The sequence below is a fragment of the Lepidochelys kempii genome, chromosome 6 (genome assembly GCF_965140265.1).
Source record: "Lepidochelys kempii isolate rLepKem1 chromosome 6, rLepKem1.hap2, whole genome shotgun sequence".
Lineage (NCBI taxonomy): Eukaryota > Metazoa > Chordata > Testudines > Cheloniidae > Lepidochelys > Lepidochelys kempii.
In genome coordinates, this window is record NC_133261.1 from 67,187,238 (window position 1) to 67,211,475 (window position 24,238).

At 44.9% G+C, this 24,238-nt stretch overlaps 1 protein-coding gene across 3 annotated transcripts in view; it reads left to right on the forward strand.

Moving 5' to 3' along the window:
- The first annotated feature begins 22,367 nt into the window (after nt 1-22,367).
- PCNX1 (pecanex 1) overlaps nt 22,368-24,238 on the forward strand; it is a 122,619-nt gene continuing 120,748 nt past the window's right edge. For 2 of the 3 annotated variants that reach the window (XM_073348508.1, XM_073348507.1), the window contains exon 1: nt 22,368-22,658. In XM_073348508.1, coding sequence (XP_073204609.1) covers nt 22,506-22,658 — 153 coding nt within the window. In that variant the 5' untranslated portion in view covers nt 22,368-22,505. The remainder of the gene's footprint in view (nt 22,659-24,238) is intronic. The other variant, XM_073348509.1, reaches the window with a different exon arrangement.

The following is a 24,238-nucleotide window of genomic DNA, read 5'->3' on the forward strand; positions in this document are numbered from 1 at the left end:
ATCCGAGATTCGAGTGCTCACCTCAGAGCCGACTTACACGGTCTTTTACAAGGACAAGGTCTAGCTAAGACCGTACCCGGCCTTCCTTCCTAAGGTGGTCTCTCAGTTTCATTCAAGCCAAGACATTTACATACCAGTCTTCTTTCTGAAGCCACATAAGTCAGAGGAGGAGTGCAGGCTACATGTCCTGGATGTCAGGAAGGCTCTGGCCTTCTACACTGAAAGGACCAAGCCATTCCATAAGTGGACGCAATTATTCGTCGCTGTGGCTGACAGGATGAAAAGTCAACCTGCTTCTGCTCAGAATTTCCTCCTGGATCACTGCCTGCATTTGCTTTTGCTATGATCAAGCAAAGGTGCCGCCCCCGGTAGTAATCACCACCTGCTCTACCAGGGCACAGGCCTCTTCAGCAGCCTTTTTGGCCCAAGTACCTATCTAGGACATCTGTAGGATGCCCACCTGGTTGTCGGTCCACACCTTTTACGTCTCACTATGCACTTACCTAGCAGGCCCAGGACGATGCTGGCTTTGGTAGAGCAGAACTGCAAGCCACCAAGCGCTGAACTCCAAGCCCACCTCCATAGATACTGCTTGTGAGTCACCTAGAATTGAAAAGATATATGTGCAAGCACTCGAAGAAGAAAAAACAGGTTACCTACCTTTTGTAACTGTTGTTCTTTGAGATGTGTTGCTCATGTCCATTCCATTACCCACCCTCCTGCTCCTCTGTTGGAGTAATTGGAAAGAAGGAACTGAGAAGGCATAGGGCCTGCGGCGCCTGATATACTGTGGTATGAGCGTGGCACTCCAGAGGGCACCATAGACAGCCCTCCGGATACTGCTAAGGCAAAAGTCTCCGACAACTGTGCATGTGGGTGTGCACACACCTAGAATGGAATGGACATGAGCAACACATCTCAAAGAACAACAGTTACGAAAGGTAGGAAACAGTTTTATAACCTCCTTTCCCATGCCATCAAACTTAAATCAAGGGATCTTGCTCAAACTTTCCTAAATACCATATTTTTGGATTGAAAAAAAGCATGGGCAATTTCATCCCAAAATGAAAACTTTTCAGAAATTCAAAGCAACTGAAGGGTTACCGTGAAATTCCTGACTGTTCTAAATATAGCAGGCTTGATTGAGCAGCTGTTGTTGCACTACCATAGTTGTCCAAAATGCCACACCTTACAGTTACTTCAGTATTTTTGGCCTATCGTAGTAGTCTTTTTAACTTGTAGTAGTTTCTTAAAAAAAGAGAAATCTAGTATTGCTACTTTTTAATAGAAGTGGAATCATGCACCATTGACTAGACTAGTGCAGGTAACAATAGCAGTGGAGACATGGCGTCAATGAAAGCGACCCCAGAAAAAGCTTGCCGTTGGAGCTGAGCCTGTGCTGTGAAGTACCGTGCCCTCGGAGGAGATCGACCCTGGAGCAGAGTTGCCAGGACTGCCATCCGCAGCATATCTCAAGGAGACAGAGGACCCTTGGACTACAGAATTCCACCATCCAGACTATGGCAGGAAGTAGCCCAGGGAAACCAGACTTCAGTCCAGTTTTGTTTGTTGGAGAGGGATCAGCATGTTTCGGTAGGATCCCTGCTGACCTAGTGGCAGAACCATTTGCCATTGTTAGGGCCCTGGGCTGGGACCCAGTGGAGTGGGGTGGGCCCAGGATCCCCTGCTGCCAACCCCACCCTAGCGTGGCAGCCTATTCACCACTAGGCCAGCAGACCTGTGTGTTGTTTGTGTCTTGCCCCATTCAGGAGACTGTGGGATCAGATAGTGTATTTGCTCACTGACTTAGCCAGGAGGCTTAGGCCCTGCCCGGAGGGACGGAGCTTCCCCTGTAGATTGTTGGGTGCTGTCTGCTTTAGCCTGGAGGCTTAGGCTGAGGACTGCTCCTTTCTTTGCCACGCCCAGAGGGCCAGAGGCCTAGACTCTTGATTGGCAGTAGCCCCAGACCATGAGACTCTGGGCTAGAGCTCCAGACTGTTAATGATTATTTGCCTCTGCTAGGAGGCTACGAGCTATAGGCTGCTTTCCACTTAGCCCTGCCAGAGTGACCCGAGCCTGAGTGCTGCTGCCTGACGCAGTGAGGTGGACTGGCCTCCCTCCCTACTTGAGAGTGAGGGACCACTACAAGGCTATAGAGGCCACTTAAAACTCAAGCTAAACAGCTGAAAACTCTTTACAAGTGTTATTAGAAGGCTGTAGGGATTTTTTTCTACAGTAAAACCCATATTGATTAGTATTTTTGTATGATCATTGAAGCATATGACTGGAAGGGACCTTGAGAGGTCATCTAGTCCAGTGACTCTCAACCTTTCCAGACTACTGTACCCCTTTCAGGAGTCTGATTTGTCTTGTATACCCCTAAGATACACTTCACTTAAAAACTATTTGTTTACAAAATCAGACATAAAAGTACAAAAGTGTCACAGCACACTATGACTGAAAAATCGCTTATTTTCTAATTTTTGCCATATAATCAATTAGACTATAAATATTGTACTTACTTTTCAGTGAATAGCATATAGAGCAGCATAAACAAGTCCTTGTCTATATGAAATTTTAGTTTGTACTAACTTCACCGGCGCTTTTTATGTAGTGTCTTGTAAAACTAGACAAATATCTAGATGAGTTGATGTACCCCCTGGAAGACCCCCAGGGTACACATACCCCTGATTGAGAACCAGTGATCTAGTCCAGTCCCCTGCACTCAAGGAAGGACTACATAACAACTAGATCCTCACAGGTGTTCGTCTAACCTGTTCTTAAAAATCTCCAATGATGGAGATGCCACAACCTCACGAGGCAATTTGATACACTGCTTAACTACCCTGACAGTTAGGAAGTTTTTCCTAATGTCCAATCTAAACCTCCCTTGCAGCAGTTTAAGCCCATTGCTTCTTGTCCTAGTCTCAGAGATTGACAAGAGAATTTTTCACCCTCCTCCTTGTAACAACCTTTTATGTATTTGAAAACTGTTATCATGTCCCCTCTCAGTCTTCTCTTCTCCAGACTAAACAAACCCAGTTTTTTTCAATCTTCCTTCATAGGTCATGCTCTCTAGACTTTTAATCATTTTTATTGCTCTCCTCTGGACTTTCTCCAATTTGTCCACATTTTTCCCGAAGCGTGGTGCCCAGAACTGGACACAATATGTGAGCTGAGTCCTTATCAGCGGAGTAGAGTGGAAGAATTAGCTCTCATGTGTTGCTTACAACACTATGGCTTATACATCCCAGAATGATGTTTGGGTTTTTTTTTGTTTGTTTGTGGTGGTTTTTTTTTTTTTTTTTTTTGCAACAGTGTTACACTTGTAATCCACTATCACCCCCAGATCCCTTTCTGCAGTACTCCTTCCTAGACAGTCATTTCCCATTTAATGTGCGCAATTGATTGTTCCTTCCTAAGTGGAGTACTCTGCATTTGTCTTTATTGAATTTCATCCTATTTACTTCAGATCCTCTTGAATTTTAATCCTATCCTCCAAAGCGATTTCAATTCCCCTCATCTCTCCCCCCACCCCCGCTTGGTATCATCCACAAACATAAGTGTACTCTTTATGCCATTATATAACTCATTGATTAAGATATTGTACAGAACCGGATCCAGGACTGATTCCTGCAGGATGCCACTTGTTATGCCCTTCCAGCTCGACTGTGAACCACCGATAACTACTCTCTGGTCATGGTTTTCCTACCAGTTATGCACCAACCATATAGTAGCTCCATCTAGGTTGTATTTCCCTAGTTTGTTTATGAGAAGGTCACACGAGACAGTAACAAAAGCGTTACTAAAGTCAAGATATACCACCTAACTTAAGCCAGAGCACTCTGGGCTCCACCTTTACAGTAAACTAAATTCTACTTTTAATATTGCTTAGGGAATGAGAGTAAATCACATTACAACAAAGTGCATAAAGACTGGTTTTGTAGTGTATTGCAAAATCAACCAAAATATAGGTTATGAATTGCATTTCACTCAAACAGCAGTATGGTCAGATTAATATTCTTAACTAGGCAAAGGTTTATATTACACAAACACCGAGCTAAAATTTGAGTTATCACTTCTTCTATCAATTAACCTTTACAAACTGAAAAAGGACTAACTTCTACAATTAATCTGTCCAGCAAACTGGAGGAGTTCAAATAACAGTTTTGGGGTCTGGGTACTACCAAAGAAGTTATCTTTAACAAGATCCAGCTAAGAAGTTTAGATGTTTATCCCAGGATTCCCAGCTAGATTCTCTTCCTAAAAATGCAAATGTATTTTGTATTTATACTCCATGTTTCCAAAGGTTGTTACTTGCATAAGATGAATGGCAGTTGAGTGGAGACCCAGGACCATCAGCTTCTCTTCCCTTTCTAGGTCTTGGTTTCGTTCCATGTTTATAGTCTGTTCTGGTCTTTAGGTGCTTGGTAATATGGCTCCTCCTTTTTGGATTTACGACTTGTCTAAGCTATAAAATGCTGTGGATTTAATTATGTCAGTACTGTTAAAGCAGCAACCCCTGCTCCAAGTGCTTATGCCAGTAGAGCTTACTCGGGTTCGGAACCACAATGAACTATGCTGGTATAAGGCATAGGCGCTGACTTTCCAATGTGCCGGGGGGGAGGGCTTGACCCCCAGCTCTGCCCCAGGCCCTGTCCCTGCTCCACCCCCACCCTGCCTCTTCCCGCCCCCTCGCCCCAGTGCACCATGCCCTCACTCCTCCCTCTCCCTCCCAAAGCCCGCTGCATGCCACGAAACAACTGATTGCAGCGGACAAGAGGCGCAGGGAGGGAGGGGGAGGCACTGATCAGCAGGGCCGCCTGCAGGCGGAAAACACAGGGTGATGGGAGGGTTGATGGGGGGCTGCCGGTGTTTTTTCCCTGTGGGTGCTCCAGCCTCGGAGCACCCATGGAGTCAGTCCCTATGGTATAAGGTACCTTTTTATACCAGTATGACTGCATCTACTTTAGGGCTTTTAGTGGTATAACTAGGTCAGCAAAATATCAGACTCCTAACCAACGTAACTATAATGGTACATGTTTTATGTGTAGATCAGTCTATGAGAAAAAGAGCTTACAAAATACCTTTAGCTTAGGGTAAGGGGCACTGGGTTGGGAGGCAAGAGCCTGAAGTCAAGTTTCACTTCTGCAGACTGCTCTTTATATTTCTGTGCAGGGGTGGTGAAACCAGGAGGTGGTGGGGGCTAATGCCCTGGCCATGGAAATATTGTGGGGCCTGATCTATGTTTCCATCCCACAATATTTTTTCTGTACCTGAAGAGGGTGAGAGATGGTTACAGCCCAAGTTCTGCTATTTGCTTGGCCACCAGTTCCCTTGGCTGGGGAAGGGGGAGCAGGGCACAGCTGTGTCATTTCAGGGATGTGGGGAAGGGCTGTTTCCCTTCTAGGGCAGGAACTGCTGCCAAAGCAACAGATGGGTGAGACCAGGGAGCTGGCTGCTCTGACTGCCTAGGGTAGGGGGAGCAGGAACCGCTTCCTCAGCCTGCTGCGCATCTCTGAAGCAAGGTGAGTGCCTGACCTGCCACTCTGCTCTACCCCCACAGCTGCCAGAGCACCGGGCACTGCTCAAGCTCCCTGTGCATCCTAGGCTCCTCAATGCACACCCCATGCCCTGAACTTCAGCCCTCCCCATTCACGATGAGCGTCTGCTACCTCTGCTTTTGTGCACTCTATAACCCTCATTATTGAGCCAGGTCTCATACCCTACCTTAGGAGACAGTCAAGTACTATTACCTGCATTTTACAAATAAATTAACTGAGAGGCTGCCCACAGGTCTCTTCTGGCTGAACTGTAAACAGAACCTAGCTCCTCAATATCACCAATTCAAGTCTCATCCACTTAGTTCTGAAAAAGAGTGGCTAACGTACCAGTTGACTGGCTACGCTGTCTGTAACCACTAGACTATGCTTCCCCCCAGAGCTGGGAATGGAACAAGTTTTATAGTATAAAAACATCATCTGTCAATTATGATTCTCTCAGTAGTTGTCTAATCCATTGGCAAAATGTATTGTCACCTTCTAGTGGCTATTCCGTACAGAAGATAACAGCTACTTCCTTTTGCTCAAGCAATGGGAATCTGAAGGACTAAAGTTTAAAGCCTGCTGATGACCTATGTGTGAAGTCCTTGTGGCTATGTGTGACTTTTTAAAAAAAGGGTTTATTTAATCCACACAGTGAGGAAAAGCAGGTTTTATAATCAAAGATCATTTTCTATTATTTATGGCATAATATGCAGCAGATCATAGGTTTTTCCCCATTTTATTAATTCGTCACATGTTTCAGTTGCTTGTGTTACATGTTGGCAGTTTTGAAGGTTGAGAAGTATGACAATGGAACTTTTTAGGCTGTTCTCAGGCACTTTTAACCAGTGCAAACACAACAGTTCACATGGACTTTGCTTTAGTGCATATATACATATTGTGTAAATTAAATTATTTAAACTGATCTCAAGCACTTTTATCTTCTCTCTGCTGTTCTGTCTCTGAAATGTTGTTGAATGATTTCTTGGGATGTTTCATCTTAATTTTTACTTTCTGTTAACTTAGCGTAATATTACTGGAAATCACCAGAAAGTGCTTTTGCAGTACTTGTAAGACTTTTTCTGTTTTAACTGAATGAATAGGCAGAGCAGGAAGAAATAGTTTCTGTTAATTGTTGTGCAATTTTTTCAAAGAAGCTGTTTGTATCTCATCTAAGTTTGCTTACTGATCAGGGCCAGCCCTAGACCAAATGGCACCCCAGGCGAGGAGCATCTTTGGCACCCTCCCCCATTTGTTAAACTTTTTAATACCTTTATTTTTTTATTGCATTTGTAGCCCATTTCATGACTTTTCACAATTCGCATGCATGATTTATCCCCATAGTGTAGACCAGGCCTGAGTTAATGAAGTTGGTCCTTTCAGTTGAAACAGTTGACTCGTGATTTTTGGATCCAGTGATTCCGGGTTTAATCCTGGCAGATAACCCACCCCAGGAGTTCATCACACAATTCATAGAATTGCAACAGAATAATGTGGTCTAAGGGCTAGGAACCTCTTAGAGTTTAAACTCTGTGACCTTGGCTAAGTCACCTGACATCTTTGTGCCTCCGTTTCCACATCTATAAAATAGGGATAAATATTTGCCTACTTCACAGGGATGATGTGAGCATAGTTTAATGTTGGTAGCACCCTTTCAAGACAAGTAATATGGCTTTTTGTTTTATGCATATAGATCTGATTATTTAACGTTGTTCCAGTTCTCAGTGTTGTTGACTGTAGCAATGTAAACAATTAAAATATTGATATTTTTTTTTAAATTCAGTCTAGAGCCAAAATTGATTTTTTTGATGTAAAAATACTTGCAAGCAAACTTTAACGGCTGTGACCGCTATTTCCAGTTTCCTGTAACTCACTCAACTGTAATCTAACTTTGTGATGTCTAAACAATAGAAGTCCTGTTTGGCAATGGATAAAACAGTTAATGCATTTGTTGTTGTTACATCTTTCTCCCAAACAGCTCATCTGTTTTTGTCTAACTTCTATAGCCACTGAACCTGGTGTACCTCTCAGTACCTAACTTAGAAATGGTAGCATCAGATGGTTCCATGAGGAAGGCTGATAATCACATAAAGGTCTCCTTTTTAAATTCCAGGAATGACACAAAACATACTGTGGCATCACACTTGTAAATGGTAGTGTGTTCGAGCATTTCTATAGTACATAGTAGTATTTTTAATTATTGTGATTTACTTTGTGTTTATCCCCTTTGAGTTGTTCTAGAAATTCATCTGACCAGTCCACATTTAATCACATCTGATATTGCCCTATTTTTCCAAAACGCACATTCCCATGGGTTTAGAGGGCATGAAGAAAACCATTGTTGTAGCTTATTGCAAAATCCACTTTTTTTTTTTTACTTGGCCTTCTGTGTTTTAGTATCATGTTGTATGCTGACAGACTTCATAAAATTAGTTTTGCTACAGAAGAGTCTCCGTCTGCCACCAAAAAAAACCCAACAACAAAAAAAACCCCAGAGAGGTTGTTTGTGTAAATGTGGCAGGAATGAGAGAAGATCAAAATTATATCCGCTCTCTTGAAAGAACAGGTCTATGGAGTAGTAGAAAGAACAGCTGCATGATTTTCCACAAGCTTGGGAGGCTACAGTATCTGAGTTCTGTTCCTAGCTCTGCCACAGATATACTGTGTGAGCTTCAGCAAATTGCTTATTTTCTGTGTTGTATGCCTTAGTCTTGCCCTACATAAACAAAAATACAATCACTGGAAGAATGTGGTGGTCTTCAATTACTTAAGTTAATGTCCCCCTACCCTAAATACAGCTTCAAGTATTATGCACTTTTATTACTGGTCCCCTATTAGCTGCAATATAAAGTGAGGGGAGTATCTACTTCACTGTGGTGGTGTAAGGCTAAATTAATTTTGAAATCCATAGGTGGGAGGCGATTAAATATAGTCTACAAATGGTGGTGGGTGAGGACTTTGGTTCACTGCGCGGGGTTCAAGTTCATTTCATAGTTAAGGATATATATACTGGAATCTTTTCTCACATGCTATTGCCATATGTGTAGTGCAGTGCTTTGCTCTCTCTCCACCCCCAAAAGTGATCTTTGGTTTTGGATCTCTTCAGTGGGTGACTGTAGCCAAGCCTGCTACCAGTTACAGCAAAAGTTTGTAATGACCAGGTAACTTTTATATGTAGTATAATTTATAGAAGCTACCTGAAAAAGCAATGTTCCTTTAATGGAACACTAGTAATACAAAAGTTATACTAAAAATGCATCCTTCAAAACACTTGCCACATTGACAGAATTAAAACCACTGTTCATTATTTATACTGGGATTTTGTGTTTTACTTTGGTACTACTCTTTATGGTATTTCCCTTGATCTTGGAAAATGAAAATTGACCCATTTTGGTTTAGTCAGTTTTACTTTCTGGTTCTCAAGTAGCAAAATGCTGCTGTTGATTCAGTTAATACTCCAGGAGAATAAAACTTTTCATGGAGAATTTCTGAAACTAAACAGATTCTCTCTCATATAGATATAGAAATATATTCAATACTTATCATGTGCATCCCTGCACAAACCAACCATTTGACAATGTACTGCAAGTTTATGTGCTACCCTACAATAAACTTAGAGCAGCTGCATCCCACCACACATGAGCTACGCTGCAGTGACCTTGTGGGGTGCTTGTGTGACAATATCTAGCTATCAGGATAGACCTAAGCAGGTAAGTGTTTTCCTGCCAACCATGTAGTATGATTAAACTATATACATGCTGCTATTTCCTCTGAGTAAGATTTAATTTAATTTTTTAATCAAAATAATGTTGATGCTTCTTTACTCATTCATAGGGCTGTAGTGGAGATATCTTCCTGTTACCCACAGTATTACCAAGCGTAAGTGTTCAAAAATCCTGAATCAGGTCTCTAACCAACCTCCTGATTTTAATTAAAGTGTTTCATTTGTATTTTTTTTTATTTGCCTTCTGGCTTTTGAGCTTTTTATGGTACATTTGAGTCATGGTTTTGTTTCAAGCTTTTTCTCTGTAGCCATGAAGGCTATTAATTTTTTTTAATGATAGTAGAGATTCTCTTGTAATTACAAGACTCCAGAAGTTGGTACTTTAAGAAAACATCAAAACATGTGAGACTCGTCATAAAATTGGCATAGTTGGCAATGCTGCATCTCCTCTTATACTCAGATTGTAAGCACTAAGTAATATGATTGTACAGTGCCTGGCACAGTGGGACATGGCACCAGGTGCTTAAGCATGTTGTGAAAAGGCCTTTAATCTACGTTGTCCAGAGTAACAAGTCCAGCTCAGGCTTTTAAATAAAACAGTTTATGCAAGTCAGCAAAAGTTGGAAACGCACAGACTGGTACAAACTGGGTTGTTAAGGTTTAAATAACTGTGAGTGAGAAGGGGTCTTCAAGGCTCTGGTAAATTAATCATAGAAATGTTTGGGCTGGCAGGGATCTCAAAGTCATCAAGTCCCACCCCGTGCACTAAAGCAGAATCAAGTATCCCTAGATCCTCCCTGACAGGTGTCTGTCAACCTGTTCTTAAAAATCTCCAGTGACAGGGATTCCACAGCCTCCCTTGGAAGCCTATTCCAGTGCTAAACTACCCTTATAGTCACAAAGTTTTTCCTAATATCTAACCTAAATCTCCCTTGCTGCAGCTTAAGCCCATTGCTTCTTGTCCAATCTTCAGTGGACATGGAGACTAATTGATTTAGGGATCTGGGGCAAAAATTGGGGATTGGCCCTGCAGGAGGTTGGACTAGATGACCTCCTGAGGTCCCTTCCAACCCTGATATTCTATGATTCTATGATTCTCTATGATTACAGTCCTCCTTGTAACTGCTCCTAATCTATTTGAAAACTATTAGGTCTGTCCTCAGCCTTTTTTTCTGATGACTAAACATGCCCAGTTTTTTTAACTTTTCCTCATAGGTCAGATTTTCTAAATCTTCTATCATTTTTGTTGTTGTTGCTCTCCTCTGAACTCTCTCCAATTTGTCCGCATCTTTCCTAAAGTGTGGTGCCCAGCGTCAGACACAGTACTCGAGCTGACACCTCACCAGGACTAAGTAGAGGAGGACAGTTACCTCCCATATGACACTCCTGTCAATATACTGCAGAATGATTATTAGCCTTTTTTGCAGCTGCATCACATTGTTGACTCATTTGATTTGGGAACCAGTGTAACCCCCAGATCCTTTTGAGCAGTACTTCCACCTAGCCAGTTATTCCCCATTTTGTAGCTGGGCATTTTATTTTTTTTCCTTTCTAAGTCCAGTACTTTGCACTTTCTTTACTGAATTTCATCTTGCTGATTTCAGACTATTTCTCCAATTCATTAAGGTTTGTTGTTGAACTTTAATTCTGTCCTCTGAAGTGTTTGCAATCCCTTCCAGCTTGGTTTCATCTGCAAACTTTATAAGCATACTCTCTGCTCCACTATACATGCCATTAATGAAAATGTGTTGGCATGACAATAAACTGAAAGATTAGAGAAATGGGGGAAATATTTATAGTTTAAAATAACTGAAATCAATCAAAACATATTAAGGTTGACCAACTGAGGTTGCTACCACTTATTGCACATTGAATGTATGGGTTGGCATGGTTACCAAATGCGAGGAGGAGGGATATGTGGACTGGAAGGCTGCCACTCCACCTGTCTCCTGGTAGCATAGTGTATTGCCACCCTTACTTCTGCACTGCTGCTGGTGGTAGCACTACCTTCAGAGCTGGGTGCCCGGCCAGCAGCCACTGCTCTCCAGCAGCCTAGCACTCAACACAAAAAACCAAAGAACCACTAAATTACAAGAAATTTGTCACATATGGTCACATCACATGATTTGGGCAAAAAAAATTTCAACAGCAAAACGCTATGCAAAACAACAGATCTTCCTGTACATTGTAAAAGGCACCACTTCCTAGAGCTTGTCTCTTATATCTGCTCTATCCAGCTGGTTTAATACAATGGCATGAGAAAGTATCATTTGTAGATTTCCTTTCCTTCTTGCAGGTCTGTTGTTGCAGAGTTGTTAGTTTAAAACAAACAAACAGGATAAAGACTTATTTTACCCATTTTGTTTTTGTATTTGTAATTTATTTCCTATTTTTTTAAATCTAAAACAGAAGTACACTCTTTCACACATTCCCATAAAATTGGTTGGACACTGCTTTATCTACTACAGGAATTTCTACTATCCATAACTATGGAATTAGAGTCTCAAGAAATTAAGGCTTAAACTATATTCACACTAACCACACAGAATACAGAACATTGTTCTAATTGTATAATTTAGCAACTTCTGTGTTAGCTAAAAATATATAAACAAGGGCAAAAACTGTGCCATAAGGGATATAAATTTTGGACTGGGACATACCTTGTCTGCTAGTAAACAGTATTTACAAAAATAATTTGATTAGGCTAATCAGTATTGCAAAAGCTGATTCCAGTGCTTATTCTGAAGAATTTATCTTTATTAGGAACTAATTTATAGGGAAATTACTCCTGTGCAAATCCATACGTTGTAGCTTTAACAGTATTTTTATACAGCTGCAATGTCTGTCTGGGAATCAGCAAGAAAACATGCTTTATTTCACAACATGTGCTATACATAGCCAACAGGAGTCTGACATAGGTGATTTCACTTCAGGATAAGTGTGTGTATAGGATAGAAAATAGAATCATTCTTTATTCTTCATAACAGAAGCAAAACATTAAAATGTTTGCAGACAAATTAATACAAATATGTAGCTGCTCTAAAACTCTGAACAGCTGAGCTATAGCAGGAGCTGTGGACAGATCGTGCAACCTTCATGAATTCAATGGGACTTGGGCGCTGGGGGTGTGGCAGTTCCTCCTGGCTTGAAGTAGTAACAACACCTACATACATGGTAATAGCTTTCAGGACCTCCACTATAAAAATTGTTCCAGCACCTATTCAATGGGATTAAGTGTATGAGTAAGGACTCCTTGCAGAGTAAAGGTTTCAGGGTCAAATCTGTGGCTCCTGCTGATAGGTTTCTGAAGGCTCCTAAGAATAAAGAAAGGGAAGGAGAAAACCCAGGGAGACAGAGTGGGAGATGGACCCATCTTGTGCTCGTGCAGAGAAGCTGAGAGTTGGTAGTCACTGGTAAAGTTGAGTGTGATTTCAGGCATCTAATCTGAGGTGTATGTCTGAAATTATTTGTAAAATACAGAATAACAGTAAGTAACCCCTTGTCCCCTAATCTGTTCTGTGCCTCTTGTCCCCTAACCTCTGCACTCATGTGGGGAAACTGACCTGGATGCACAGAGCACCTGGCATTGCTGCTTGCTTTCCCCCCCCCCCCCCCCCGAATGTTTCTGCATGCCCCTCCAGGGGGCTGGGAGGGGGGAGACGGGAGACTGAGCAGCAACGCAGGTGCTCCGTGTGTTCAGGTCAGTTTCCCCACTTGGGCTGCATAAGGGGAGGGTAGGCGAGCAGCTCCTGATGCCGCACAGCCCAGGTGGGGAATGTGACATGGATGCTCAGAGCATGGGGCATTGCTGCTGGTTCTCACTGTCTCCTAAGGGGGTGTGGGGGCACATGGGAAGAGGCAAGCAGCAATGCCAGGCACTCTGTGCATCACCGCTTGCCCCCCAAACATTCCTCTGTGGGGAGGAAGCAGGAAGAAATCTGGGTGACCCCCATGCGTTTTTCCTTCCCCCGCCCCCAAACGCTGCCCAAGTGCTTCACTCCGTGCTGTCAGTCACGGCTGTGGGTATTCCTCTGCGCTGCATACAGTAGTCCCCTGACCATGGTGCTCTGGGCAGTTGCCCATGATGCTCACCCCTACGGTCAGCAGCTCTGCTAGTGGTTTTCAACCTTTGTTGCACAGACCATGTCTAAGATTTCTGAAGGAGTCCGACCTCCATTTGAAATTTTTAGGGGTCCGCAAATGAGAGAAGGTTGAAAACTGCAGCTGTAGAGCAGTAATGGTTTGTGCTGCCTTTAGCTAACCAAAGGGTTGGCAGAGTTGGTAGACTAAAGGGAATGATTTCTCTGCACCCCCGGGTGTACACCCCCCATGAATTTCCCCAGCACCGCCCCAGTTGTCAACTAGTTGCATGCAGTGTTGCCAGTTGAGTCACTGATTGGAAATTTGAATTGAAATCGAAACACTAATGCCCTCTATTAAAGCATTTACAGCAGTGGTCACCAATCCATAGATCGTGATCAACTGGTCAGTCCCGGAGCCTCTGCCTGTTGATCGCAATCTCCAGCCACTAAAAGTTTGGTGGTACAGCCAGGGGTGGCAGGTTTGTATAATTTTTGGTGATGCCCAGAACGGGTCCAAGACTTGCTCCACCCCACACCTGCCTTGTAAGCTGATATATGTTTTTTAAAATAATGTAAAAATGGACTGGAAACAGTAAGCATTTAACAGTTTCCCTACATTGCACAATGTGGGAGTGTGTGTGTGTGGGAGGGGGGGATGAGGTCTCTGGCTGGGGGTGCGGGCTATGGGGTGGGGCTGGGGATCAGGGGTTTGGGGTGTGGGAGGGGCTCAGGGCTAGGGCAGAGCGGTGGGGTGTGGGGGTGAGGGCTGTGGGGTGGATTCGGGGATGAGGGGTTCACGATGCAGGAAGGGGCTCAGGGTTGGGCTGCGGGGGGGTGAGAGCTCTGGCTGGGGGTGCAGGCTCTGGCTGGGGTGGGGCGGGGCGGAGCTGGGGATGAGGAGTTTGAGGTGGAGCCAGGCTGCCACGGGGCCAGAGAGGAGGACTCCACAGTCCCCCAAGCCCCAGCAGCTGCTCAGGTGAGGTCCAGACTCCATCTCCCGGAAATCCCCTCAGCATCGCCTCCCAGTGGGTGCAGGGAAGGGGATCATGTGTGCGCCTCCTTCCTCTGCAGGTGCAGCAGCCTCCTTGGCCTGCCACCGGCACCACGTTTGTGTTGTAAGCAGCAGTGGCCGCTGCCACCACTGGCAAGGGAGCGTAGAGCAGAGCTGCAGGGCAACCGCCCACTTGAGGCAGGGACACTCCGGGGCCCGGGGGAGGCACGCAGGGGCGGCAGGCAGGGGCTGGGGGACACTCTGAAGGAGGCAGGCAGGGCTGGGGGAGAGACCGGCTCCAAACATTGGTGGAGCCGGGCCCCCAGGCCCTGAATATTCCTGGAGCCCAGGCACCGTGGGCCCATACAACTCGCCACCCCTGGGCGCTGCAGGGCTAAGGCAGGCTCCCATTGGCCAGGAATGGGGAACTGCAGCCAATGGGAGCTGTGGGGGCAATACTTGCAGGCAGGTACAGCGTGCAGAGCCATGTGCTTCTCCCCCCAGGGGTCGCAGGGTTGTGTTGGCCACTTCTGGGAACAGCATGTGGCCGGTGCAAGCAGGGAGCTTGCCTTAGCCCCTTTGCATCACTGCCTGACAGGAGTCTGCACCCTAGCCCTGAGTCCCCTCCCGGAGCCAGCACCCCGAACCCTCTTCTGCACCCTTTATACCCTCCTATACCTCTGCCCCAGCCCTGATCCCCCTCCTGGAGCCAGCACCCTGTACCTCCTCCTACACCCCAACACTATGCCCCAGCCCGGAGCACCCTCCTGCACCCAAACTCCCTCCCAGAGCTTACACCCCTCACCCTCTCCTGCACCTCAACCCTCTGCTCCAGGCTCAGCCTGGAGCCCCTTCCCACCCTTTGGCCCCAGCCCAGAGCCTGCACCCTCTCCCGAACCCCAACCCCCTGCCTCAGCCCGGTGAAAGTAAGTAAGGGTGGGGGAGAGTGAGTGACTGAGGGAAGGGGGATGGAATGAGTAGGGTGGGGCTTCGGGGAAGGGGCAGGACCTTGGGGAAGGGGAAGGGTAGATCCTGGGTTGCACGTAAATTCAAAAAGTGATCTTGTTCATAAAAAGGTTGGAGACTACTAATATATAGTATATGATAAAATACTTGTACCTGAAAAAGCATAATAGGTTTGAAAGATATGAACAAAGATTAGCTTCCTTACATAGCTATTGTTGTTTTTGTTTTTTTTGACAATGTCAGTGCATTCGTTTTGGTGATGTTGGCCAACCTTATAATTTCAAATTATGATTTGTAAGCCAAGTCTGAATGGCTGGTTTTGGGTTACAAATCACTTTAGTATTGAATGTGGGGGGAATTAAATGTTGTTATCCTTATTGTATGCTGTAAGGGCAGCAGAACTGTACCTAGCCTGTCATAATTCATGGGGTCACCCTCAGTGCTTAATTTTTGCCAAATCTGAGCCCCCAGCACATCTAGGCTTGGCTTTTCAAGCCTCTGTGCTTGCCACATCAGTTAAGAAAGTAAAAAAACTTGCTTGAGCCCTGGCACCTCTTTCATTACAAATTAAGCATTGCTCACTCTCAACTGAACTGCACTCACTAAGCAAGGGGTTTGGATGGCAGATCCCAGTGGAGAGAGAGAGAGGGTGGGGACAGGTGTTTTGCTTGGTCGTGTGAGTTCTGCAGAAGAGTCACAGGCATTATTTGACCTGCCCCACTCCCCTGTTTAAAGACAGGGCTGAGTACGCTCCACTGAGAGGTTTTTTTGTTTTGTTTTGTTAAGTGACCACTAGAGCTGAAATCACTGATAATTAGGTCTAAGTGCTTAGACCTGCTGCAGGACAGCATTTCTGTGGAAGACCCTGCCCATTCTGCACTAGCTGTGAGGTTCCCCCAGAGAGCTGAAATTGCTGATTGCTGGGTGGAACCTCAGGAGCCTAACTCACTGAGGTCACAGTGGTAGGTGCCAGTAGAATGTGATGGCACAGTATCATCGGTGACAGAGCGATAGAATGAACTGAGCCTGATGAACAGCGGCCAGACCAAGTAGCCGGAGCAAGCAGCGAGTGGCTGGAGGAACGAGCAAGGTGCCTTCACCCCTGTTCCCCCACCGCAGTGGTAGGTGAAATCCCGCAAAAGCACCTCTGAACTCTGGGTCTCCATTGACCAAGGACAACAACTATATGTGGGGTGCGGTGGAGGGAGAAGGGAGAGGCATGTTAAAGGAATGTTTGTTTGTTGGACTATATTTTAGTGACTTTGCTCCAGAATGCTAGATTTGTGACTGGGAAACTTCTACAAATATACATTTCGTAGTAGGTCAAGATTTTCAAAATCCTTTATTTGACACGATCATTATGACATATCATCTCTGTATTGAGAGATCATTATCTTGAGGAGTTTCTGTACTAAGTACTTTTATTTATTTTATTGTATATTATAATTACTTTTTGCATAAGAACATAAGAAGGGCCACATTGGGTCAGAACAATGGCCCATCTAGCCCCATATCCGCTCTTCTGACAGTGGTCAATGCCAGGTGCTTCAAAGGTATTAACAGAACAGGCCAATTATCGAGTGATCAATCCCGTCGTCCACTCCCAGCTTCTGGCAAACAGAGGCTATGGACACTCAGAGCATGGTGTTGCATTCCTGCCCATCCTGCTAATAGCCATTGATGGACCTATCCTAGAATAGAATATCAGGATTGGAAGAGACCTCAGGAGGTCATCTAGTACAACCCCCAGCTCAAAGCAGGACTAATCTGCAATTTTTGCCCCAGATCCCTAAATGGCTCCTTCAAGGGTTGAGCTCACAACCCTGGGTTTAGCAGGCCCATGCTTAAACCACTGAGCTATCCCTCCCCTGTATCCTCCATGAAATTATCCAGTTCTTTTTTGAAACCTGTTATAGTTTTGGCCTTCACAACATCCCCTGGCAATGAGTTCCCCAGCTTGACTGTGGTGTGTGAAGAAGTATTTCCTTTTTGTTTGTTTTAAACCTGCTGCCTATTCATTTCATTGGGTGACCCCTAGTTCTTGTATTATGTGAAGGAGTAAATAACACTTCTGTGTTCACTTTCTCCAGATCAGTCAAGTGTTAGAAGGAGCAGGTTGACCCAGTGGTGGATTTGAGTATGGGCTTCTTTATTGTGATACTTGTTCCCCTCGACCCAATTGTCGAGTAAGCACTGGATTAGTTACAGTACACTCTCTTTTTATTTAAGTTAGTATGTAAATGCCTAGATCTGTTACAACCCAAAGAAACCCTTATTAAGTAATAGAAACACCAATACTATGATTATACCCACCCCTATTGATTGATTACAGCATTATGCATATTATACACACATTTTTACCTTGAAAATACATTTCTTCGTAGTAATTTGTTGCCAGAAGTTTCCTTAATCAGCAGTTTTTAGGGGAGTGGGGAAGGGGTCATGAGCAGTTCTGGTATTTGTAGCTTGGAAAGGAAGGGAGGGGGAGATAACACTTCTTTACACAAAGGTATCCTTTAGACAACTCCATTCCTTATGCAGCTCTAACATTTATTTATCCCCAACAAGCTGAAGGGGAAGGCGAGGAATGACACTTATCTATCAAGCGAAGAAATTATGCTTGCCTGTGACTCTACTCCCTAATACCATACCAACACACCAGCGGTCTCCCAGGTCTCTACTTAACCCTTCCGTATCCCAACATCAAGATTTTATAGATCTCTATCATATCCCCTCTTAGTGGTCTCTTTTCCAAGCTGAAAAATCCCAGGCTTTTTAATCTTGCCTCATATAGAAGCTGTTCCATACCCCCAATCATTTTAGTTGCCCTTCTCTGTAACTTTTCCTACTCCAATATATCTTTTTTGAGATGGGGATACTAGAACTGCATGCAGTATTCAAGATGTGGGCATACCATGGATTTATATAGTAAAAGTGGAGGAGCTTGGTTTGCCAGACTGATCAGCAAACCAATGCTGACAACCTGTTGTTAGGGGGCTTATTCCTTCACCCTCTTACTTCCCTGGTCCTTCTCGCATGAACAGAGAGCAACAATATCCGAAGTCCAAAGGTGCAAACAATTCAATGTTTATTGAGGTGAACTTCCAACAAGCATGATTCCAGTTTCCTTCCTTAGTGTCCCCCTTCCCAGCTCTGACACCACAGAGCCTTACACCTGTGTCCCTGTTCCCATTCCTGCCCTTAACCAAACATGATTTCAATTTCCCCACTCCCATTCCCTGTTCCCATTTCCCCCTTTAGCAAAACATGATTCCAATTTCCTTACCCCGTTCCCAATCTCCCCCCACACACCCACCCACTCACTTCCTGATTGTCTGCAGACTATATAGTAAAACTTGAGTTCTGCTTAGCTATACCTTAACCAATCATTTTCCTGAAATTTAACTAACCAATCCTAACGTATTGTAGCATGACTATGTAACCAATATATATCCCACCACCTTAATGAGTTTACACCCAGCAAAATTAATTATACAGCAGACAGAAACAATCACAGAACCAGACAGAGACTATACAGACACACGATAGCAAAGTGGGAACTATAATGACAAAACAATACAGAAGTGAGGATTTTACATCCCACTATTGGTAAGTGAGTTCTTGCCAGACAGGATGCTATCAAACTAAGTTTCCTTTTATATTTTCTAGGCACTTCCCTTTCTCTGGGGGTGATAGGCACTATCAGGGCAGGACTGTATTCCTAACAGCCCAACAGCACCTTATTTCAGTGTGACTAGTTTGGAATGTGAGGATCTGACCATTCACTTCCCAGCTTATGGCTGCCTCTGCTGCTTAGCCAAAGGCCTTAATCTAAGAACAAGGCCTCAGACTGTCACAGTAAGAGAAGGCCCTTACACTGGCAGACAGTGATTTTGATTCTTTCTTTTATACCTCTATAACTAGCCAAGTTATAAGAATAAACCTAAATTCTTCGAGTACAGGCCTTTACCGACAGGCCTGAATATCTATATTATAACACCTGTGTGAAAAGGCTGCAAAACACTAAGCCTCTGGACTACATAGACATGCAGAAAACTTTATAAGCCAGTCACTGTCAAAGCCAATTTTAGAAGTATTTTATGAGGCTGTTAAGAATGCTGGAGAGACAACACAGTTTATGCAAACAAACATGGCTGTTACATCATACTTTCTATTTAAGCAAAAGATACCACACACTACAAACTGGAGGCCAATGTTAAATGTATTGTCACTTGTTAATTGGACACTGGTTCTGACCAAGCCCAGCAAATGCTCACTATCTTTCTGCAAGAAACTCAACTGACTGGTTAGAAGCATGCAGTACAGTAGTGAAAGGCTCATCAGTTGAAAAAGTGAAGAACTCTCTCACCGCATAAAACGTGCATACATGGCTGATGAATGCACTGATGCAAACTGGTGTCAAGTATTAAGACATTGCGTACATTATCTTGATGTCAGGGGTAGGCCAGCAGACGCATTTCTAGATGTTCAGGTTATAGAAGACACATTGGTTGCATCTGTGACAACCCACATCTTAGAAAAGTTAAATGCTTGTAAATTGCACCCCCAAACAGATGGCTGCTTGTGCATTTGATAGAGTTGCAAACTACTCTGGATGACGTGGTGGAGTAAAAGCTTTGCTCAAAGAAAAGTTTCAGAGTAACAGCCGTGTTAGTCTGTATTCGCAAAAAGAAAAGGAGTACTTGTGGCACCTTAGAGACTCACCAATTTATTTGAGCATGAGCTTTCGTGAGCTACAGCTCACTTCATCGGATGCATACCGTGGAAACTGCAGCAGACTTTATATATACACAGAGAATATGAAACAATACCTCCTCCCACCCCACTGTCCTGCTGGTGAGGTATTGTTTCATATTCTCTGTGTATATATAAAGTCTGCTGCAGTTTCCACGGTATGCATCCGATGAAGTGAGCTGTAGCTCACGAAAGCTCATGCTCAAATAAATTGGTTAGTCTCTAAGGTGCCACAAGTACTCCTTTTCTTTTTTCAAAGAAAAGTGTAACTCTAATCTCTCCTATACGCACTGCAGAGGCCGTCTGCTCCAGCTAACACTAGTACGAGCTGCAGAATCTTCAAAAGACCTTTAAAAAAAACAATTTAATTTCTTCGTATACTCTTTTTTTTTTTTTCCAGCAAGAGTCCAAAAGGACTGTATGTCTTGGAAAAAATAGAAGATACACTGGGACCGAAGTTCAAATGAGTCCAACCTGAGAAAACCCACTGGCTTTCTCATAAGCGATCCTTGGCTGTTGTCTTAAAATTACTGCAACCATTATTATTGGCTTTGGAAAATATCTACCGAGATGGGACGGATCTAAGTAGTGAGACTGGTGGACTACTTTTGCTACTACATTCAGGGTATGTGTACATTTACCGTGGATCAACGCTGCGGTGATCGATCCATCGGGGGTCAATTTAGCGGGTTTAGTGAAGACCCGCTAAATGTCTGCAGATTGCTCTCCCGTCGACTCTGGTACTCCACCGGAATGAGAAACATAAGGTAAGTTGAAAGGAGAGTTTTTCTTGTCAACCCAGCGCGGTATAGATACTGCAGTAAGTCGACCTAAGCTGCATCGACTCTAGCTACGTTATTTACATAGTTGGAATTGCATAATTTACGTCGATTTAACCCCATAGTGTAGACCTGCTCTTAGAAAGGACAATTGTCATTCTCTTGAAAGTCTACTGTTGAAACCACTGGAATCATTAAACAATGCGATGTAGGCATCTGCTACAACAGTAGTAGATCTTTGTCCAACAATAGAAGCTACACTTGGATCAACGAGAGAGAGAGGGTTATTGAAAACGGACTGGAAGAAGCAAAGACTTCAGTTCAGAAATTGACTACTTAAGGCACGTATATTGACTCCTTAAGTGAAGAGGACAAGAAGCATTTGTTAAGCCAGCTGAAAAAGTACACAGACTTGATTCTTATAAATCTACAACAGCAGCCTTTGGATTCTACTGAACCTTTACATAGCTTTTACAGATGCCTGTCTTATAAAACACCGCCAGTTGGGTGGAGTGAGGCTCTATCAGCAATGGGGCTGCTATGTGATCAGGACAGACTAAAAAATTTGAACATAGAGTGAAATACTATACAACAAATGAATGAAGATTTGACTTCAGCTTTTTCTTTATCATCACAAGTGGTTGTTCAGCCCAAACTTTGTATTATGTTTCCTGGGATGAAAGAAGTAGGAATTTATCTCTTGCTACTCCCAGCCCCAACAGCTACAGTTGAACGTTCTTTTTCCTTTCAGAACACAAAATTCTATTAAATAAGGAGTCACCTTTTGCCTGACCATGAGCATATCATGACGGACTGGAAGTACCGGACACATGAGAAACCACAAAAGATGAATGCACTGCATTTGAGAAGTTAATGTATAGAGTTGTGCAAAAGTACAAGAAACCAAGAAGGACGTAGCTTTTGTGCTTCATAGGAGACTTGATTTTAATTTGTGTGATGATTTTAAAACATGAGTTAAACCTAATAAAACGGTAATGAAGTAAGTTTTACTATGGTGCCATAAAGTGCACCTTTGCCCTCAGGATCTTACCCTTCATCAGCTGCCACCCCTCCTGTAGATTGAAACACCCCCAATTTCAATTCCTGGGGAAACTGCCACTAACCAGATTCCTCTACCCCCAGCCCTTGCCCACATTATCACGGTGACTAAGGGGCCCATGACACCCTCTTGTCACCCTCCCGCCAGCAGCTACTCCCTTGGGGCCTAGGCATAGGGAGACGGGGGTACTGCCAGGTGAGGCGGCTCTTTCCGAGCCTCGGCCCTGCTGCACGCTCTCCTGGCCGAGGCAAGCGGCAGCCCCTGCGCTGCTGACTCAGAAGTGCTGTTCCTCCTCCACGCCGCACGGGGGCACCCCAGGCGGGGCGGGCTTTGCCGGGGCCGCCGCTCTATCAGGCAGCGCCGCTCGTTGTCTCTCCCTGGCAGCGGCGAGAGGGGCGGGCCGCTCCAGCCGCAGGGGCTGCCGGTCCAGAGGCGGCGCGGGGGCGGCCGGGGGCCCGGACCTAAGATGGCGGCGGCGTTGGCGGGGGGGAGGCGGTACTGGCGGCAACGGGCGGGCGGGCTGTCGCGGGGTGCAGGCGGGACGCGGCTCTGGCCGGGCTCGCAGGGCGGATAGAGCGGGGCCGGCGCGGCGGAGCGGGGCCGCGATGGGCTCCCAGGCGCTGCAGATCCTGCGCCAGGGCGTGTGGGCGGCGCTAAGCGGTGGTTGGTACCAGGACCCGCACCATGGCGCCGGGGTTAACGCGCTGCACCTGTATCTGTGGCTCTTCCTGCTGGGCTTCCCCTTCACCCTCTACATGGTGAGTGCGGCCCCCACCCGCCTCGCGCGGCCCCCACCCCTCCGTGCGCGCGTGCGGGGCAGTGGCCGCGTGTGCCGGGGCGCTGCCGCTGTCAGGGCTTTCCCCTCCCCCCCTCGCGGGTGCGGCGTCTGCTGCTCGCGAGCTCTTCGGGCTGCTTCTGCTCCACCGGGACTGAATCCGAGCCGAGGCCTCGTGAATACCCTAGCCGGGGCGGGGGGGCTGGGAGTGTACGGCCCCGTCCCTGCCAGCTCCGGCGGGGCCCTTCCTGCTTAATTCCATTTATGGTTAAAATTCCCAGGTGGGGGAAAGACGAGAGAGTCCACTTGGATTTACTCTAAACTTCTTCAGAAAGAACAGGAGTACTTGTGGCACCTTAGAGACTAACAAATTTATTTGAGCATAAGCTTTCGTGGGCTACAGCTCACTTCATCGGATGCATAGAATGGAACATATATATATTCATACAGAGAACATGAAAAGGTGGAAGTAGCCATACCCACTGTAAGAGGCTAATTAATTAAGATGAGCTGTTAGCAGGAGAAAAAACTTTTGTAGTGATAATCAAGATGGCCCATCTAGACAGTTCACAAGAAGATGTGAGGATACCCAACATGGGGAAATAGATTCAATATGTATAATGCCCCCGCTACTCCTAGTCTCTGTTCAAACCCAAGTTAATGGTATCTAGTTTGCATATTAATTCAAGCTCAACAGTTTCTCTCTGGAGTCTGTTTTTGAAGCTTTTCTGTTGCAAAATTGCCACCTTTAAGTCTGTTTCTGAGTGACTAGAGAGGTTGAAGTGTTCTCCTACCAGTTTTTGAATGTTGTGATTTCTGATGTCAGATTTGTGTCCATTTATTCTTTTGCGTAGAGACTGTCCAGTTTGGCCAGTTACATGGCAGAGGGGCATTGCTGGCACATGATGGCATATATCGCAATGGTAGATGTGCAGGTGAATGAGCCCCTGATGGCGTGGCTCATGTGATTAGGTCCTATGATGGTATCACTTGAATAAATACGTGAACAGAGTTGGCATCAGGCTTTGTTGCAAGGATAGGTCCCTGGGTTAGTGTTTTTGTTGTGTTCTGGGTACTCTTCTGGCTCTGTCAATCTGAAGTCACCTACTACAGAGCAGGCCCAACAAAGAAAGTAACATAGCGCCACTAGCCGTCACCTTCAGCCCCCAACTAAAACCTCTCCAGTGCATCATCATAAAGATCTACAACCTATCCTGAAAAATGATCCCTCACTCTCACAGATCTTGGGAGACAGGCCAGTTCTGAAGCAAATACTCACCAGTAACCACACAACAAAAACACTAACCCAGGAACCTATCCTTGCAACAAAGCCCGATGCCAACTCTGTTCACGTATTTATTCAAGTGACACCATCATAGGACCTAATCACATGAGCCACGCCATCAGGGGCTCGTTCACCTGCACATCTACCATTGCGATATATGCCATCATGTGCCAGCAATGCCCATTTGCCATGTACATTGGCCAAACTGGACAGTCTCTATGCAAAAGAATAAATGGACACAAATCTGACATCAGGAATCATAACATTCAAAAACTGGT